A 20,727-nucleotide genomic window follows, 5' to 3' on the forward strand; every position below is an offset into this window, starting at 1 on the left:
TTTATTTTTAAGGCCTAATGAATTCACTCCCCCTTCTTCCCTCCCGTTTTTGACCTCCCCACTCCCCTGCTCCCCTTGGTTTATCCCTTCTGACTTTCTCAGTAGGGTTAGATAGACTTCTCGATCCTAATGGATATAGCTAGTCTTCCCTCTGAGGGTTAATTCCACTGAGGGTAAGGTTTAAATATTACCACTTAATGCTCTCTTCCTCTCCTTCTTATAATAGTATTCATCCCCTCCTCTTCCCATGCCCTCTTTGTGTGTAATAGAATATCCTATTATTCTTATTCATTCAAGTTTCTCGTGGTGACCTCTACTATTCACCCCCCTCTTTCCCACCCCCATATCATCTCAGATCATTTAGTACTCCAACCTCTCCTTATGAATAATTCTTCTAATTACTATAATAGTGAATACTATAATAGTGAATAGAGTTCACTACAGAGAATTACACATAACATTTCTCCACAGAAGAATATGTGGTTGGATATTGAACTTTCCATTTAGTCCTGGTCTTTTCTGTGCAAATACTTGGAAATCTTCTATCTTATTGAATGCCCATACTTTCCCCTGGAAATAGGTAGTCAGTTTTGATGGGTAGGTGATCCTTGGTTGTAGACCCAGCTTGCTTGCCTTTCTGAATATCATATTCCAAGCCTTGCGGTCTTTTAGTGTGGAGGCTGCCGATATTGTGTCATCCTGATTGGTGATCCTTACCATCTGAATTGTCTCTTTCTGGCTCCTTGTAAAATTTTTTTCTTTTACTTGGAAGCTCTTGATTTTGGCTATTATATTCCTGGGGGTTGTCTTTTCAGGGTCTAAATAGAGGATGATCTATGGATCCTTTCAATGTCTATATTTCCCTCTTGTTGTAGAACTTCAGAGCAGTTTTGCTGAATAATTTTTGTAGTATGGAGTCCAAATTTCTATTAATTTCTGCTTTTTCAGGAAGACAAATTATTCTCAAATTGTCTCTTCTAGACCCGTTTTCTTGATCTGTCAACTTCTCTTTGAGATATTTCATGTTTCCTTTTATTTTATCAGTCTTTTGACTCTTCTTTATTTGTTCTTGCTGTCTTGAGAGATCATTAGCTTCTGTTTGCTCAATTCTAGCCTTTAGGGACTGGTTTTCCTTTTCAATCTGGTCATTTCTGGTGTTCAATTTGCTTATCAGTTCATTTTATTTCTGAGCCTCACTTTCCAATTACAAAATTCTGCCTTTTAAACTGTTATTTTCTTGCCAGATCTCTATCTTTCTCATCATCTCAGATTTGAACTCTTCAAGAGCTTGTGACCAGTTTTCATTCTTTTGGGAAACTTTGGATCTGATTATTTGTTTGTTCTCCTCTGCTGTTTGCTCTGTTGTCTGGATATTCTTTGTGTAAAAGTTGTTGAGTGTTAAAGATTTCTTTGTGTTGATATTTCTCTTTTGGGGTTCTTGTGAATGGCTTGCCATTGTGAGCCGAGTGCCCTCTCAGGTTTATACTGACACCCAGGGTCGCTCTGCACTCTTTAGGTTCCTGAGGTCTCAGATCTAGTTGTTCTCAGGGTCAAGTCTCCTGGTGGTCCCCTTGCTTGTTCCTCTGCCTAAAGCTCTTTTAACAATCTCAGGGGGCTGCTTCCACAGACCCTCTGCACTGGGTCATGTTATGATGATGATAACACAATTTGGAGAAGCAGATAAATGTGTCAGGGCCAAATAGAGCATCAAGTCAAGAGCCACAGATTGACAGGCTTCAGTGAGGAAGGAGGAGGTAAAACACTTCTGGATCTCAAACCCCTCCCCCTCTAACAGTTGCTGCTTCAGTTGATAATGAAGACAGGATGAGATTCTTCTGGTATGTTTCTGTTATGGCCGAAACCACAATGATGTTCCTTTTCTTTAATTTATATTTCTCATAGGTCTGATAGATGAGTAAGTAGAAGCTAGCTATATAACTGTTGAGGACATAGATGATCTTCTTAAAACTGGCAGCAGACAGGATTCAAACTAGATGTCCAGACTGAGTTGTGAGTATTCCCCAAATAATTTCCAGGCACAGATATTGAAGGTAAAGGTTATATTAGGAAATAACAAGGAAAACTAGAGAGGTTAATGAGGGTTTTAGGATAATGAAAGGTGACCCTGAACTCTTAGGTTGAAGCTGCCCTTCCCCCTGCAAAGGAGGGGATGAAGGCACTTAACTAAAACTGATTCTCTTGCTATTAATGAATATCTTTACTCTCTGATCACTAAATATTTGTTGTATTGAAGTTGATAAAGACTAACCCTATTAAACAGGCTAATCCTTATGTAGTAACCACACTGGCTATGCAACAATGGCCACCCAAGTGATTCCCAAGTCTGGAGTAGTAAGCAGAATGTCTGCTCACTTCAACCTCCACAAAGTAACTGCCAATTCCTCTCAACTGCCCCCTCACCCAAAGTTCTCCAGGGGGTTCCCCTGGAATTCTGGGTGAGGCTGTCCCTGTATCTTTGCAGGGATTCCATGTTTTCCATCTCCACATAACAGTAAATTCCCCCTCTTCTAGTAGGAATTTCCATGGGAAATTCTGCAGGCTTAAGATATTGTAGCATAGATTACCCTGTTTACACTAAACCTAAATCACTTCCTAAATGTCCTATTCCAAACCCCTTAACAGTCTTGCTATGCTATTTCTTTCTATACTATCTACCCCTATCTAAGGAGGGAAAAAGGAAAGTATAAACAAGGGGAAAAACAGGTTTTGGAATGCTTGCATCATAACATATGTAACAAATTATCACAAACAAAAAATCCAAATCTGCAAGAATTATAAGTTGCAAGCACTAGCCCTAAAGCATGCAATGCAAACACCTTTGAAACACATCCAAAGCAAAAATGTAAGAACCTACAGATCTTCTAAAACTTGCTCTCTTGCTATTAATGAATATCTTTATTCTCTGATCACTATTTGTTGTATTGAAGTTGATAAAGACTAACCCTATTAAACAGGCTAATCCTTATGTAGTAACCACATTGGCTATGCAACAATGGCCACCCAAGTGATCCCCAAGTCTAGAGTAGTAAGCAGAGTGTCTGCTCACTTCAACCTCCACAAAGTAACTGCCAATTCCTCTCAACTGCCCCCTCACCCAAAGTTCTCCATGGGGGTCCCCTGGAATTCTGGGTGAGGCTGTCCCTGTATCTTTGCAGGGATTCCATGCTTTCCATCTCCACATAACAGTCCCAACCCAAGGTCCATGCCTGTGCTCAAGGTCTTTGTTCAAAGTCTGCACGTTCTTTAGCTTCTTGGGGTCTTAAGTCTTGCTGCTTTCCTGGAGCAAGCACTTGTGTTCCCAGGTGGCTGTCAAGGACTTAACGAATGCCCCTAAATTGCTCTAACTCTTTTGCGCTGGCTTTGGCATTGTAGGTGGTGTGGGGGAGAGGGGGTTGTTCAGCTCATGTTTTAGTGAGAGCTGTTTCACCCCCTTATGTAATGGAAATGCCTCGATTCCACATAACTTCTATGATGCACCCTATTGTGGGGTCTCTTTGTTCTTCTGGATTTGTTTTTATGTCTTCTTGAGGAGTCCTATATGTGCGGGTTAGGAGAGGTTAAGCAAGCTGCTTATACTCTGCCGCCATCTTAACCCAGAAGCTTGTAAATTTTTCTTGAAAGTGAATATAAATGAATCAAGGATCCGGCCCACAAAGCTACCAGAGAGATAGGAGAAACTCTCTCAAGCTAGGCACAAAGCTCCTTTAAGGTGAATGTTCTACAACCCCTGTCTAGATGAGGAAGTGAACTCCTATTGGTGTTAATAGAAGTAAGATAGGAAGGGAGATATGGCACTTCCTGCTTACAATAATGGAGTTTACTTTGGCTGCAGCACTTAGAATGTTCACTATTATTAGTGAATAATTAGTGAATTTCTAACTTTATTAGACTTTAGATGAAGGTAAACAAACAACTAGTTCTTGGATTAAAACTAGGGTTTATTGATAATCAAGTTTAGATAAAGGGGATTGGAAAGAGGTTTAGGTAAAACTAAGAGCTAGGATAAATGATTGCTCAGGCTTAAGTTGCTGTAAGCTTTTCCTCAATGCTCTTCTGCTGACCCAGGGCAGACATCCCTGGGTCAGAATGATATGGTTTCTTTGGTAATAAAATAAAATTATTCTTTGGCTAAAGGATGGTTTGGTTTGCCAGATATGATGACAGTATTGTCCTACAGAATTAGTTTGACCCTATTCTAGCCTAAATCCTAAAATCCTACCCATGTTCTCACTCCCACCTCCCGGATCTCAAAGGGGTATGAGGGCAAAGTGAGAAATGAAATGAAGTGAAGTAAGTCAGGGTCTGCCAGGTCTATTAATATCCCTGGCTCCAACTGCCAGGTGGCTCCAGCCACATGGCTCATGCCAAGTTCCACATTCTAACTAGGGCAAACTGCCAACTTGCCCCATGCAAATATGGCAGTATGATTTTCTATATTACATAACTGAGGAATGCACAAGATTATCCATTGAATGATGATAAGAAAATATGAGAGTTGCTCTTTATATTTTTTCAACTTTTAGAATTTAGAAAATTCAACATAAGTAATGATTGAAATGCAATTGAACCTGGTACTATTATTCCCTCCAAATTGTAAGATAATCACTTGTCATGTATGGCATATACTGTTCATATTTCCATTTTATGACTCCTTCTCTCTATAAGGGAGCAGTTATCTATAGTTTCATACATCACATAGATTTAGACATCCATTTATATTCTGCTAGTTAGGATTCAATTTAGAATAATTTTCTATCAGGAAAACCTGTCATTAATAGTAAGGACTTTCCTCTCTATCATAAAGGCTTTGCCTTTTGACAGAGAGTTTTGCCTTTCCCTATTAATGTGTACATATTATTAAATACAGAGGAAAGAAGGAAGAAGGATGTGGCAGAAGGACTGAGAGAGTGACATGAGGAAAGGAGAAGTCTAGGTGGGAGAAGGAACACTGATTCATACTAAATAGAAAGAAAGGATAGAATCTTAAGGAAACCCTTTTAATTTGTGGACTACAGTTCCTTAACATGTCAGAGCACAAGACCCTGAATATCTCATTTAGGTCATTAATTAAATAAATCATCAATTAATATGATATCAAGCAGAAATTCATAATTTTTCAAAGGAGCTGTGGTAAATGCATGGAACTCTCTGAGCTCATACAAGTAGCGGCTTCTCACAGGGCCTGACAACTCACAAAATCTCACAACAGGAAAGGACTACTAAGGTTTAAAGTTCAGTCCAATCCATGGGTCCATTATCATTTACTTCAGTCTATGGACAGCTATGAAATAATCAGATTGATTCTGCGTCTTTACTGTCCAGTGTTATTTCAAAACACTGCTACCTTGTTGGGATTCTTACTTTCTTGTCCTTTAGATTAAACTTAAATATCTCTTATGCATAATTTCCCTAACTTTTTTTGTGAGATAGTGAACACTGGATAAAAAGTCCATTTTTTATCTTTCCCTCCCATCAACCAGAAGTAAAATACATACATATTGTATAGTTGGAATTTTGTACCCCAGAACTATGTTCACCAAAATTCTTTTCTCTTCCTAGAATTCCTTTTCCTTGCATCCCCACATTGCATCTTTATGAGTTGTAAATAAGTTTGAACTACCCTCTTGCTCTCTTCTTCCAACATTCACCTCCTTCCCCCCACAACCCCACCCCCCCTCGAATGTCATTAGGTTAAGCCTCTTTATCTCTTTCACTTTACTTCCCTTTTTTTCAAGTTATTATTAATAAATTTTATAAAAATAATACTTGGCATTATTGAATATTAATTTTAAACTTACAGTATATATGATTACATATTCAAGTACATATACATATATAACTATATTTATAATTACATAATTACATACTTACATAGTTATTTGCCTATTGTATTATATATTAGAATGTAAATTGTTTGTGATAAGGAATCATATTATCCCTTTTTTATCCCTCAAACAGTGGCTGGCATAGAATAAGTAATGATTAAATGTTTCTTTGATTAACTTTGTGTACTCCAGATTCTGAGATATGTTCTTTATTAATTTCTCCTAAACAGTTTTCATTCAATTTTTTACCATTTTAGCATTTCTTTCCGGAGGTCTATATTCTCTTGGGAATCCAGCAGTTCTGTATTTTATATGCTATCTGACTATTCTTTCTTCTTTTTAGATTTATGAGATTTTTATTTTATTTTATTTCTTATTTGTTAAAATATTTTTCTAGATTTTGTGTTGATATAATTTTAATAATCATTTTTCAGCATTTTATGATCCATGTTCTCTCTTTCCTTTCTTCTCCTGCCTAATCTCCATGACAGCAATACAGATTGTAAATGTGCATGATGGGGAATGATGAGATCTGAGTCTCACAATATCATAGATTTTGAGATAACTTAAAGCTCTCTGAATTCAATCTAACCCAAGAATTTCTCACCAATGGAACTTCAATTGTTCTTTTATTTGGAAAAGTGAGGTTAAACCTTTGAGTTAATAATATTGTGAAACCATAGATTAAAAATATCCTAGAGATCCCTTTCCTTGTGACAAATCCTGCATAGGTAGGTCTTGGGATGGACGTTTTATCCCAAGATCAGTGTTAAAATAGGAGCTTTTATTCTCCGCCAGAAAGCTACACAGTACCTGAGAACTTGGGAATAAAATATGATACTTAAACAATAGTTGGTGGTATAGGGGATTTCTGATGGTTTGTTAGGGCCAGTTATCAGAAGTAACACAGGTTTGGGAAGGCCAGCAAGAAAAATCTAGAAGGATACTTAAATTATGTAAAACAGGGTTTATTCAAGGTAAAGGAAGGAAGGGAAGGGAATTAGGATGATCTGACTAAATACTATAAGTAAACCTCCCACCAAAATCCAATTGTTGACTTCTTAAAGTTATCTGCTCTAACAATATTCTCTCTCTACCTAATAATCCCAGCTCCTACAATACCTCACTAACCAAATTTCCCCCCTTAGACGGTGACTAGAGTTGGAAAAGGTTGAAGGGTAAGCAGAAACAGGGCTCAAAGGGAAAGGATCTCACTGACAGTTGGCTTTAACAGCTCTGTAGGGGTCACTGTCACTCAGAAGTAACTGTATACAGGAACAGGAACTCAGGATCACAGGAACACAGTTGTACCAGAAGAACAGCTATGAGTAAAAGGTAGAAATGTTCAAACTCACTCAGCCCATCTGAGGACCTCAGATACTCTCTCCACCTCTCCCTAAGATCAACTGTTCTGGGAAGAAGCTCACACTGTCACTCTCCTTAGAATTCTGAATCTTCTCTGCCTCTGCTTTGGCAGCAGCTCCTGCTTTTGCTCTTTTCCTTATAACAGGAATCACTCATGATCAAGACAAAGGGGCTACAAGCTGGGAAACAAGCAGCCAGGAAGGCAGAGGAATGCACAAACCAGGGGCTTGGCTTAAAAAAACTCATATACCCTGCCATGATAGAGTTGATCAAGTAAAAGGATACAAACATGCTGACCAACAGAAGGATGGTTTGGATAGCTCTGGTCTCAGGAGCACCTCCAGGTGTGAAATTATTCTGATGAATGTAACGGGTTTCCTGGTGGTGTCTGTACAAGATAAACACCATGAATCCACTGGTCCAGACCATGATTCCCACATGTACCAGATCAAGAAGGGTAGTTATGATTGTAAATAGCAATGTATCACCTGAGACATGAAAGGAACAATAAATAAATTCATTTGTTTCGGTGGCATTTCTAGACTCCTTGGGACCTTTAATATAAAGAGGGATATGGCCATATATTAGTAGACTGAATGCCCAGTACAGGAAACAGGAGGGGACAATGTATTTTGGCATTTTAGCTTTGAAATTTACACATCTGGTGCTCTTAGAATTGATGGTGATGGCTTGGAAGCCACTCAGGGAGGAGGTGGTGAATAGAGAAAGGCTTCTGGCCACTCGGTGAAGGTAAACGACAAGTTTACATCCAGTATCATCCAAAAAATTGTTGATCCCAAAAGCAGCCATTGTTTGGGGGATGCCTTTGGAGAAGAGCACCCCATTATTGACAAAGGCCAGGTGGATGAAGAGCAAATCTATAGGCTTCAGCCTGTGTCCAGTGAGGTAAGTAAAGATGTAATGGCCCAGGAGGACAGAGTTTCCAAGGCCCCCAACTCCAGTCTGAAATATGAAGATAATCCTAAATGCTATGTCACTAGGGACCATTGTGATGATGTTATGGGAACATATATAGCAATCAAAAGCAGAATAATCTGGAAAGAAACACAAAAGATTGAGGATATTCCTTAGGAAGAGAATTAGTCTTAACATTCCATAAAATTACCTTGTGTATTTCATTTCTAACTAACCAAATAATTATTATTAGTAGTAGCATTTACATAACATTTTAAAGTTTACAAAGTGCTTTAAAAATATTACCTCATTTGATCTTCATAGCAATCCTGGGAGATAAAGTTCTATTATTATTTTATTTCACAGAAGAGGAAACATGCAGAATAGAGGTTAAATGACTTGTTCTAGCCACTCAGCTAGTAAGAATTTGGGGCAGAATTTGAGCTCTGGTCTTCTTCAAGTCCAACATCCTATCTACTATGTAACCTACATATTGAGAATATCTTCATTGGCAATTACAGATGTATTAAAGGTTTAAAGATACAGATCATTCTGGTCTGACCTCTGAGAGGATACTGATATCCTAAAGAAATAATTTTAGTCTACAATAACATGTTTGTAAATACATTTTCTTTGTGGGATGACTTACTAATGAGGCCACTCATCCTGGGTGGCATGGGACAGTGTTGGCTCCCCACACTATACTACGGTCATGCAAGATATCATATAGAAACAAAACAAAGACTACTTAGTGCCTTAATCTATAACCCATGGATCTATGGGCATTTACAGCTAGATTTTCTGATGGGAGCTCTTTTACTCTTTATAATAACCATAAAGCCATAGGTCATGTTCTCAGTTCTTTTTCTTATCATATAATCCACACCTTATGAACTAGTCATATAGTCTTTCCTATAGTATCTTCAAAAGGGTTCCCTGAGTGGTACAGGAGGAGCTTTGCTATCCTGGAGGGATAGAGGAGATCAACAACAAGTTACATTGAAAACACAATCCCAAACAGCAATATAAGCACAATTAGGGAAACAACATAACTAACAGGAGAATTACCACAGTGGTTATAATTTTATTCCACCCCACCCTTAAGGAAAGTGAAAGAAATATTTATAGCATTTGGTGATAAATGGTAGACCTGGATTTCTAAACTTCATCAGTTTCAGGCTAGCTGAATTTCTGACCTAAGTTCAATTTCAAAGAAACATGACTTGGTCAATTTTATAACCCATTGGGAGTGATACATAATAGAATCAATTGTGAAAATGGTATCAGAATCATTTGATTATCTCAATTTTTCCCTTTTTTTGTCAATGGAAGACCTGTTAAAATTTTCCCTGACTGGTCGATATGAGAATAATGAGATTGATAGTACTGTCAATAGTGCAAGCCATACAAGTCATAGTAAGAACAACTAAAATGATAGACTAATTTTAGAGGGGAAATTCACATGACACAAAGATAACTGAGTGAAATTAGTATATAGATACAATGAAGCAACAAGCCAAAATAGATGATAATACTCATCAAAATCAAATAAGATCATCTTGTTTTTTTAATAACCCAATTCCAGTATCCATTTAATTAGAAAATTTCATCTTGGATCTCAGGTCTTCCATGTACTTCTGAAATAGATCTCATTTTCAGGGCAGTTTTGACATGGTCTCCTGTTTGATTTTCTTTGTTCCAAGTTGCCTTCAAAGTTGAGAGAATTTAAGGTTCAACCAGAGTTCAGAGTTAAAATTCAGAGACTTTAAGGTAATGCCATTAGAATGATTTATATGTGACATATAGGATTGTATGAACTTCCTGTTTTCTCAAAAATTTTCACGATAATTATAATCTATCAGAAGGATTAGATACTGTTTAGAATCAAATCATATACAAGAAAACATAGGTTACAACATTCCTTGTAGGTATGTATTTCCCACCCCCAGGTTAATTAGTTACACAAATGAATAAAGATGCCAACTTTATTTCAGTTGTAACAAAAAAAAATCAAAACTGGGACAGGATGTATTAATACACTAAGTAATTAATTCCCAATTATATACAGAGAATAGAGTAAACAGAATATATCAAATGAGTTTTTTGTAGTAAAATATGGTAACTTATTAATCATATTCAAATGGAATACTTATTATGCAAACATTACTCTCCACTAAGATAATTGATTGCAATGAAATTCTATTTCTTAAAATAATGTATACAATTTTTATGTTACTCTCACAAATTTATAAATCCAAAGCTTTTTTTCACAATTTTTTTTTTATTCCTTGTTCTTAAACTTAGCACTAGGTCAGCTAGGTGTCATAGTGAATAGAATGCCATGTCTGGAGTCAGGAATACCTAAATTCTGAAAGATCACTCAAATTGAAAAAGAGATCTAGAAATTCACAGAAGAATATCATTCATTAATAACTAGAATTGGACAACAGGAAACCAATTTCTTCCCACAGCAATAAGAAAAAGAGTTTAAACAGCATTAAGGAAAACTTTTCAGAAATTCTAGAACCAGAGGGTAAAAAAGAAAGAATTTACTGATTACCATTGCAGACACTCCAAGAAGAAAATATACAGGACCATCGTTGCTACATTCCATAGCTCTCAGGTTAAGGGGAAAATGCTATCAGCAACAAGAAAAAAATGATTTACTGCAGGGCTATAGTCAGAATAACATAAACAAGAATAGGTTTATGGGAGATTCCAGAACTGTGATAAAAGAAATGCAAATGGATGATAAATACTGAGGTGGGGAAAGAGCCTTAATGAGATCTGGGGGTGAATTTTAAACCTTTTCATATTCCATTGTTTTATTGCTTACCAACTATTTTCAGTTTGTTTCCCCCTCTAAATAGTGAGGAAGTCTATTGGAAAGAGAAAAAAAGAACTTTTGAATTCACTGTTTGTGCATCCTGTCATGTTTTTTGTATTTTGCTGATTGCTTTAAGGTTAAGTTTGTTTTTAAATTCATATATCCATCTAATCAATACTATTCTGTTACACTGAATCATTTTAAACTGCTTATTTTTGCCTATTAGATATATTCTGTTGCATGATCTTTATTTGTACCTTTTCCCTACTTACTGAACAAAATATCACAGTACAGGCACATAGTCATCGTGCAAAAACCCTTTTCAGTGGAAAAAAAAAAAACCCAATAACTCCTTAAGTATGCTGGATTTGTCACTAAATCCATCATGGTCACATATTGCTTTAACAGCCTTTTCTTTTATTTTGCCTTTGTTAATTCTCACATAAATGATGATGGATAGACTCCATCAAAACTGGTTACAAATGTATACAACCTTCGGATAATTTAATGAGCTAAATATCTCAATTGATTTTAAGGGGTCTTCAGAAATGATCTTTAGATTTAGATTGTAACTTCTGAAAATTATTTTTGTACATATATTATAAAGAATGTTGAATTAAAGGTAAAGAACAAAATAGAAGTTCCTTCTAGAAAAGTTTTTTATATAAAGCATGAAGCCAAAAGTAGCTTCTACATGCATGATATTTTAACTCTTCAGTTTAATCTACTTCCACCAGAACAATCTAGATTCTAGATGATGTTTTGGATCCCAAAAGGGTTTCTTTAGCAGTAGAGGTATGTGATTTTTCTTGGCTCTTCTGCCAAATTTTGGAATAATGGCAGTAATATACTTTGTTTAAAAATATCTTAGCCAAGTTTAAAAGATTTGCTACATATGTAGAAATTGTGACAAATTTCCATCAGTTCATAGGTTTTTTAAATGTCATACAGCAAGTGGCTGTATAGAGACTCTCATGTGAATCCTTTATGACAGTGGATTTGTTTGCTATTGTAATTAACTGGGCTATTGTGAATTTTGGTAATTTTGGTACTTTCTATGAATATGCATTATCTACTATATTACTTTATGAAAACCATTTGCATTCACACTGTGGTTCATGGCCAAATTAAAAAGGAAATGGAAACCTTTGCATTCTACCTTTCTTTCACTGACACAGTGTGTTGCTGATCATAAATTATATATTTTTTATTTAAAAAAATTATTATTTTTTTCCTGTTATGTGCAATATAGTATTTTAGTTTTATTTATTTTTTCTCTCCTTTTTGGGGTCTTGAAACACATTACCATTATTAAAAATGTTTTGTGTTTTTTATTTTGCACTAGGATAAGTTTAAAAATGTCCATTAACCCTAATGTCAATGCATACCTAAAAGCTTTAGACTATAAAAATAATGCCATTCATTGTTTAAAAATTATGAGACCCTGCTTAATGATTTTGTTGATACCAGGAGAAGGAAATACAAAAAGAGCCACTGTACAATGCCAAGGAAGCACAAAGCTAACCTGCATAGTGCCAATAGAGCACAAGGTCAAAGAGATCAAATCAATGGGATTAACGAAATCTTAAGTCAAGACAAGAGGACTTGAACTTGTTTGGGGTTTGAGGTTGAGGTTGTTTTGACACATGTCAGAAGCAGGACTTCCCTTAGCCCTAACAAGCACCTCACTTTGACTGCCATCCTGGCTCTAATATCCCTTAGAGAAAAGGTAAAATCAGACCAGAAAATGCTGTTTCCAAATTGCTACTAATAATCTAGTCCCTTTTCTGTCTTTCATAGTGTGACAAAATTTCTGTAGTCTCGGCTACTGATTGAGTAAGTGTATGATAACATAAATTACTTTGATTTGGCCCTGATCCATGGACGTGTAAGAGGTTTGTTTTTCCTTTATTTAGAATTTTTAAACATAAGATTTTGTTATTTTATATTTCATCCACAAGGTATTTTTTCTCTTTTATTTGGAATTTTGAAGTTTTTGATTTTCTTTTGTCAATTGATTAAAATACCTCATAACTCAGCCATGCATCCCTGAGTGATCCCTGTGTTTGTAACTATCCTCCTCAGTGAGGAATATATATCCTATAATGAAAGGTTTAAATTCTTTTGAGAGTAATTTTAGGATAAGAAATTTGCTACCTCCCCGAATCCAGAAAGTGAAGTATTTGGAGAAGGTGCTATGAAGATGACTGCAGGGACCACACACTGCACCAAAAGATTCAGAGTGAACTTTGGGATAGATTAAATTGAATTATGAGAGGGCTGAATGCATTTGTTTTGAATGTACACTCTTATGCCAAAGGGGACTGCCCTCAAATTGGCTTTTTGTCAACCTAGAAATCATTGGTTTTTCCAATTTTTATCCTTTTCCTTTTATCCAAGAATCATTGCAATTTATAAGTTGGTTATGTTTAAAATGATCCCTTTGGGGAGACTGGTCTCCCAAAGGATCATAGGAGGGGAATGTATCATTTAGAAAATCTTTAACCCTTGGACTCCATCTCCCAGAATTCTTTTTCATCTCTCAGCATCCCTTTCCCTGTGCCGCCACATTTGCATTTTCACATGTTGTTTATAAGTTTGCAGTAAGCCACACCCTCTCTCTTTTTTCTTTTTCTATCTGGGAGGCCGAGAAAGCCGGCTTTTCCCTCTAGCTTTTTATTTACTTTTTACTTTGAGTTGTTATTAATAAATCTTATTAAATATAATACTTGGAGTATTTGAATATTAATTTTACTTCTCATATAAAGAACCTGGATTCAAACTCCAAAGAGAGATATGTAAAAATGTCGACTTCTAACAGAGTAAAGAAAAACATCAAACGATCATAAGTTCAAAATGAATTTTTGGAAAAGTTTAAAACTACCTCAAAAAAATAGAGAGTTTGAGGGAAAATTAGAAAAAAAATAAGAGCAAATCAAGAATATGAAGAAAATTCTGAAAGATCACCCAGATTGAAAAAGAGACCCAGAAATTCACAGAAGAATATCATTCATTAAGAACTAGAATTGGACAATGGGAAACCAACCACTTCCCATAGCAATAAGAAATAACAAAGCAAAATCAAAAGAATGAAATAATAGAAGAGAATAGAAAATGTTTTATTATAAAAACATTTGCTCTGGAAAATAGATCAAGGAGGGAAAATACATGAAAAGTCAATCACGGAAAATTATGAGCAGAAAAAAAGTTTAGATAGCATTAAGGAAAACTGTTCAGAAATTCTAGAACTAGAGGGTAAAATAGAAAGAATTTACTGATTACCATTACAGAGACTCCAAGATGAAAATATACCAGAACATCATTGCTAAGTTCTATAGCTCTCAGGTTAAGGGGAAAATGCTATCAGCAATGAGGAAAAAATATTTACTTCAGGGCTACAGTGAGATTAACATTGACAAAGCTCACAGAACACCATATTTTGAAGTACAAGTATCCCATGTTTACAACCAAGAATAACATAAGCAGCAAGTCTGAGCAAAATTATATTGGGGGCAAATAGATATTTCATGAATTAAAAGAGTTTCAAGTATTCTTGGGGGGAAATCTAGAACTCAGTAGAAAATTTGGTCTGTAAGAAACAAAGAAGGCAAATATGAAAGATTAATTATAAATGTCCCAAAAGGTTATGTTTATTTCTTATATAGTAAAATGTCATCTATAACCCTTAAGAATGACATTATTACCTAGGTCATTTGAAAGAGCATATATAGATTTGAAGATGAGTTGAATATTATTGAATGAGCTATAAATAATAATAAAATGGAGTAGGAAAAAGTAAAATAAAACAATTATCTCATATGAAGAAGGAATGGATAGAAGAATTGCTACTGAGTAGGAGATCAGAGGTGGAGGGCTGCTAATAATAGAACCCTACTCTCATCCAATCTGGGTTATAGAGAGAAGAGCATATATAACTAGAAGTTTTAGTCTTCTTAACATACATAGAAACAGAAGGACAAGGGGATAGGATAAGGGAGGCACTAAAATTAAGAGACTACAAGAATTAGATTAAAAGAAAAGAGGGCATGGGATTAAGAAAAGGGGGAAATACCTAGAAGGCAGTGCAAATGAAGAAAAAGGGGAGTAAGGTAATGGAATAAGTCATGGATATTTAGGGTGAGATAATGGAGGGGATTTTAGAATCAAATTCATATAAAGAAATAAAAAAGCATGGTTGTAGAAATTAGGAAGGGACTTTTGGAAAGTCAGATAGAATAAGAACTAAAAGGTAAGGGGAAAGGGACTAAGGATGGACCCTTCAGAAGGTGAAACAATTTAGAATTAGGAGGGAAAAGAGAGAGATTAAGGAAAGGTTTCTAAGAAGAGGAGATTTGGAGAGATGGTGGACTGAAGAAATTGTGAGAAGAGATATGGTAAAAAGTGTAAGAGAAGGACAAACAATAATGAAAAACAGGATGGAAGGAAATTCACAAATAGTAGTTATAAATTATGTATAATTGAAAATGTATAATTTTAAATGTGAATGGGATGAATGCATCTTAACCAAAAACAGATAGCAGAATTGATCAAAAATAAAAACTTGACAAAATGTTATTTATATGAACAAATTTAAAAATGAGACACACCCAAAGTAAAAATAAATGAATAGAGCATTAATATACTATGCCTCAACTGATACACAGAGAGCAGGGGAAACTGGAAGTTAGCCTGACAAAACTAGGTATAAATCAAAATCTCACACCATAAATCAAGATAAGCTCCAAATGAGTTCATGATATAGATATAAAAGGTGACACTATAATAAAATTAGAGGGTATGGAAGGAATTACTTGTCAGAATTATGAATAAAGGAAGAATTTATGACCTAAAAGATAAAGAGAAAGATTCTCAGCATAGAAAGATGAACAATTTTGATTACATAAAATTAAAAAGGTTTTAAAGAAAAAACAAAGATAGTTATCATAATTGAAAAGAAAGTTCTTGTCCTAATAGTTGAAATCTTTGTGTTGATCAAATACTGGCTACTGTACCTGAAAAGACTTTGAAGGTTCCCTATTTCATAAGGGGATGGAGAATGAAACCATATTAAGTATGCTTACCAAAATATATCCTTCAAAATTTAGGATTCTTGTGATAATATGAGTGGAATAAGATGACTTCTGATATCTGTTCCAATTTTATGTTTCTATTATAATAAAGTATTATTGAGAGAGGAGAAACAGGTCAGGCAATTAACATGTTGTGTTATGTGGAGATGCAAAGCATGGAATCCCTGCAAAGATACAGGGATAGCCTCACCCAGAATTCCAGGGGACCCCCCCTGGAGAACTTTGGGTGAGGGGGCAGTTGAGAAGGGTTGAGACAGTTAATTTGTGGAGGTTGAAGTGAGCAGAAACCCTGCTTACTACTCCAGACTTGGAGGTTCACCTGAGCTGGCCATTGTAGCATGTCAGTGGTTTCTACTCATAGGGTTAGCCTGTTTGTTAATATTATTCTTCATTAATATCAATATATAATTACCTAGTGATTTAGTGATTAGATATGTAAATTATCTAACAAGTTCAGTTAGGTGCCTTCACCCCTCTGGTGAGGGGGGAAGGGCAGCTTCAACCTTAATAGTTCAGGATCACCTTTCCTTATTCAAATACCTTCATTAACCTCTCAAGTTTTCCTTGTTATTTCCTAATATAACCTTTACCTTCAAATCTGTGCCTGGGAAATTATTTGGGGGAATACTTACAACTCAGTCTGGACATCTAATTTGAATCCTGTCTGCTGCCAGTTTAAGAAAATCATCTCAGTCCACAACAGTTATAGCTAGCTTCTACTTACTCATCTAACTGACCTGTGAGGAATATAAATTAAAGAAAAGGAACATCATTGGAGTTTCAACCATAACAGAAACTTTCCAGGATCTGATCCTGTCTCCATACACAACTGAAACAGCAATTGTAAGAGGGGGAGGGGTTTGAGAGCCAGGAGTGTTTAGCCCCCTCCTTTCCTCATTGAAGGCTGTCGATCTGTGGCTCTTGACTTGAAGCTCTAAAATTGGCCCTGACACATTATCTGCTTCTCCAAATTATCTGTTATTATCATCATAACAGTTTCTAGTAATTTTCACTTTAACTTTCTACTTCTTGAGTCAGACAAAAGAGAGGAGAAACATTTATTCTATCATCTCAGTACCTGGTCCAATTGGATTTGAAAGTAATTTTTTTAAACTCAGAAGGTCAATCTTAGCCTCTAGTTTTATGGAAATAGAAATAGTATAGAAATCACAATTGGGTATGTCAGTGACATGGGCTCAGAGGTCAAATTACTCAAATTCCAGTATTATCTCCATACCCTAATCCCAATTTTGTATGGTTATTGGAATGGTGTACAGTTTAACTTTTCTTTTTCTCCATAAAAGAAGCAGAAAAGGTTAAGCTGGTAAATGTATAATAACCAACTCTGAAAAAAATATGTATGCATGAAACATGTTTAAATTTAGTCAATATTATTAAAATTTCCTCTATCACTTTCTTAAGTCCAGATAATCAACAAAACCACAAATCAAGATATGAATCATTTACTGATTTCTCTGGGATAATTATTCACATTAGAAACTTAATAATTATCTTATGTTATCCAGTTCAAGGTGACTTTTGCATACTCCTGGATTTAGGATTAAACACAGGGCTCCTCATTCAATGGATTGTGCTCAGTTGCAGAAATTAAAAAGATTTTTTTGTGTAACCAACAGTAGTAGAGTTAGTGAGAGACAGGATGTGATAACACACAATTTCTAAGGCTTCCATTTGGATATGATCTAGAACACACTCCTTAACGCTCCCTCACCTTCATTCACATCCTAATTAGAGTCATCTCAGCCAAAACAAAGTCTGAATTATGAGGACAGAGAGGATGTAATGGGATAGATGAAGTCATGGTAAAATCCAGAGTGTGCTGAAGAAAAGATTTTAGATGGGTTTCATAACAGAGAGGGGAAAGACATTTCTCCAACAAAGGGGAGAAGAAAAAAGGGGAGAGAGATTATTGAGGGGATTAGACCAGGAATTTGAGAGAGGAAAACCAAAGAGGAATCTAGAACACAGACATTAGAAAGGTAGAAATTATAGAGACATCCATGTCAGGGAGAGACCAGACCTAAGCTATATTTAAATAACAGTGTAAGGAGCAGGATTTGGAGTAAAAAAAGTACTTCCCCAGATTGGTGTCAATCCTTCCCTACCCACTTCTCCATCCCAGTGTGCTAAAAAGAAATCCCTAATACTATTCTAGAGCTTTTTCCAGCTTCCTTTCCCTATCCCCAGCAAAGAAGGGCTGGATCAGGCTCCATATCATTTTTTCCTCCCCAGGCTCCTATTTTTGAGACTACACATAAAGATCACTCACCAGGTCTCTCTCTGTTCTAGAGAGAAAGAGTATAAAGTGGTAGCATTCAAAGCATATGTGTCTGCCTGCTCAAATACACAGTTGTGTAAGTGTAGCATGACTAGGGCACTAGTTATAGGAACAAGATTATCTGATTTCATCTTCCCCAAGGATGTGATTATCATATCACCTACAGAAGACATGACAGCCTATCAGAGATGTAAAGGCTTTCTCAGATGAAGTGAATATTTGTCCCTGGTGCCAATAATTACCCACTATTACTATTTTTTAATTAAAATTCTCCATGAGGAAATGATGAAAAATAATGAGACAAGTCAAACAAGCAACTGGCATCAGCTAGAATCTTTACACAGTTCTTCGGGGCATAAAGGACACAAAGAGAAAAGGAATCAGAGAATATTGAAGCAAAAAAAGAAGAGTCATTGAACCACATTTTCCTTATATACAAAATACAGATGGCACCAATAGTTAGCATTCATGTGGCAAATACTATGTTCCAAGTACTATGCTAAGCATTTGACAATTATTATTCCTTTTGTTTCTCAGGACCCTGGGAACTAGGTGCTATTATTATGATTCCAATTTTATAAATGAGAAAACTGAAAGAAACAGAGGTTAAATGATTTATCCAGGGTCACACAGCGAGTAAGTGTCTCAACCCAAATTAGAACTTCAGTATTCCTGAATTCTCAAGGCCTGTATTCATTTTACCTCCTTAACTCCCCATTTGAATTTATTCTAAGGAAAATGCTTTATAAATATGAATGTGCTATGGAAACATAGGAACTTTTATTAGTATGAGAGTTTATGGCAAGTTGTGATCTTTATTACATACCAACACTATATCATTTATTATTACTATCTCCTCCATTCAAGATCTCCAGGTCATTTTTTCATTTCTTTTTTTTTTTGAACTTTAATCTTGGGATTTATAGGATATTATAGTTGTAATGTACTTTTTTTTCATTTCTTTTTTGTTTTGATTTCCAAATTCTTTCTCCCCATCCAACCTTCCTCACCCATTGAGAAGGAAAGCAATACGAATCTGTTATATATTTGAAATCATGTAAACCATTTTTCCATATTAAGTATTTTGCAAGAAAAATTGAGGGGAAAATATTCTTTAGTATGAATTAAGATTCTATTAGCTCCCTCTCTAAAAATGGATATTTTTATCATGGATTTGAATTTGTCTTGAATCACTGTGTTGATCAAATTAACTAAATCATTCACAATTAATCATTATGATATTGGCGTTATTGTGTAAAATATTCCTCTAGTTATGCTCACTCCATTTAGGATCAATTTATATAAATGCTTCCAGGTGTTGCTGAAACTCTCCCTCTTGTAATTTTTTTATAGCAAAGTAGTATGTCATCACAAAGAAATATCACAGATTGTTCAGCCATTCCCCTATTGATTGATTTTCCCTCACTTCTCAATTCTTTGCCATCAGAAAAGAGTTGTTCTATTTTTGTCTTCATAGGCCTTTTTTTCCCCTTTGATTTATTTTGAATACAAGCTTAATATGGCATTGCTAGTTCAAAGAGTATGCATAGTTTTATAGCCCATTGGGTAAAGTTCTCAATTGTTTTTCCAGAATGGTTGGACCAATTCATAATTCTATCAACAGTATATTAGTGACCTCCTTCTCCTCCTCCTTCTTTTTCTCATCACCTCCAGCATTTGTTATTTTCCTTTTTTGTTCAGGTCACTTAGTCTGATAGATGTGAGCTAGGTCCTTATAGTTGTCCTAATTTGAATGTTGCAGGATTTAGAGACTCAGTAACAACCTGTTACTCTCATCTGGAAACTTTAGATTATCAAAAAAGGTTCTTCCTAAAACACGGCATCATGAACTGAATATAGAGCTTGAAATATAGTATAAATAAGATAATATGGTGTTTAACTCCATATTAAAACACTTTTTTCTCTCAATATAGTCTGTTAGTATGATATTTTTCTGCTGCTATACAATGCTTTTGATTTATATTGAATATAAACTGTTTCTCCTCAAACCCATGGGAAAATAGCTATACCAAGCTTCAAACGCTCTTCAGCAAGTCACTGGTTTCAAATCATAGTACGGTTTATGCAATATGTTTTTCTGCTATTGAAAGATGTATGGGGAATGCATTTATTCAAAACTAAGTCACTTTATTCAATAGAAAAGAAAATGAGAAATAAATAAAATTTTCTCACCTCCTCCACACACAAACGACAAAATTTCCCACAGATTACCTTGACATCCGCAGGAGGAGGGAGATGAAACAGTGGTATGTGTTGATTGTTTTAATCTGCATGTTGCATGATATAGATGCTTATCAACCACCTGATAGTCTTCATCTGGAAACTATCCAGATTATAAAGTCCTTCCTAAAAGATGGTATCATG

General features: G+C 35.5%; 1 protein-coding gene across 1 annotated transcript; it reads right to left on the bottom strand.

The window, feature by feature from the left end:
- Nucleotides 1–6,598: 6,598 nt before the first annotated feature.
- Nucleotides 6,599–8,219, bottom strand: LOC123243291 (vomeronasal type-1 receptor 1-like). Its single transcript, XM_044671524.1, has 2 exons — nt 7,361–8,219; nt 6,599–6,675 (listed from the first exon to the last, which is right to left on the bottom strand). The coding sequence occupies exons 1-2, from the start codon at nt 8,217–8,219 to the stop codon at nt 6,599–6,601; spliced, it is 936 nt and encodes a 311-aa protein (XP_044527459.1).
- Between the last annotated feature and the right edge of the window lie 12,508 nt (nt 8,220–20,727).

Source organism: Gracilinanus agilis, chromosome 3 (assembly GCF_016433145.1).
Source record: "Gracilinanus agilis isolate LMUSP501 chromosome 3, AgileGrace, whole genome shotgun sequence".
In the NCBI taxonomy this organism is placed as follows: domain Eukaryota; kingdom Metazoa; phylum Chordata; class Mammalia; order Didelphimorphia; family Didelphidae; genus Gracilinanus; species Gracilinanus agilis.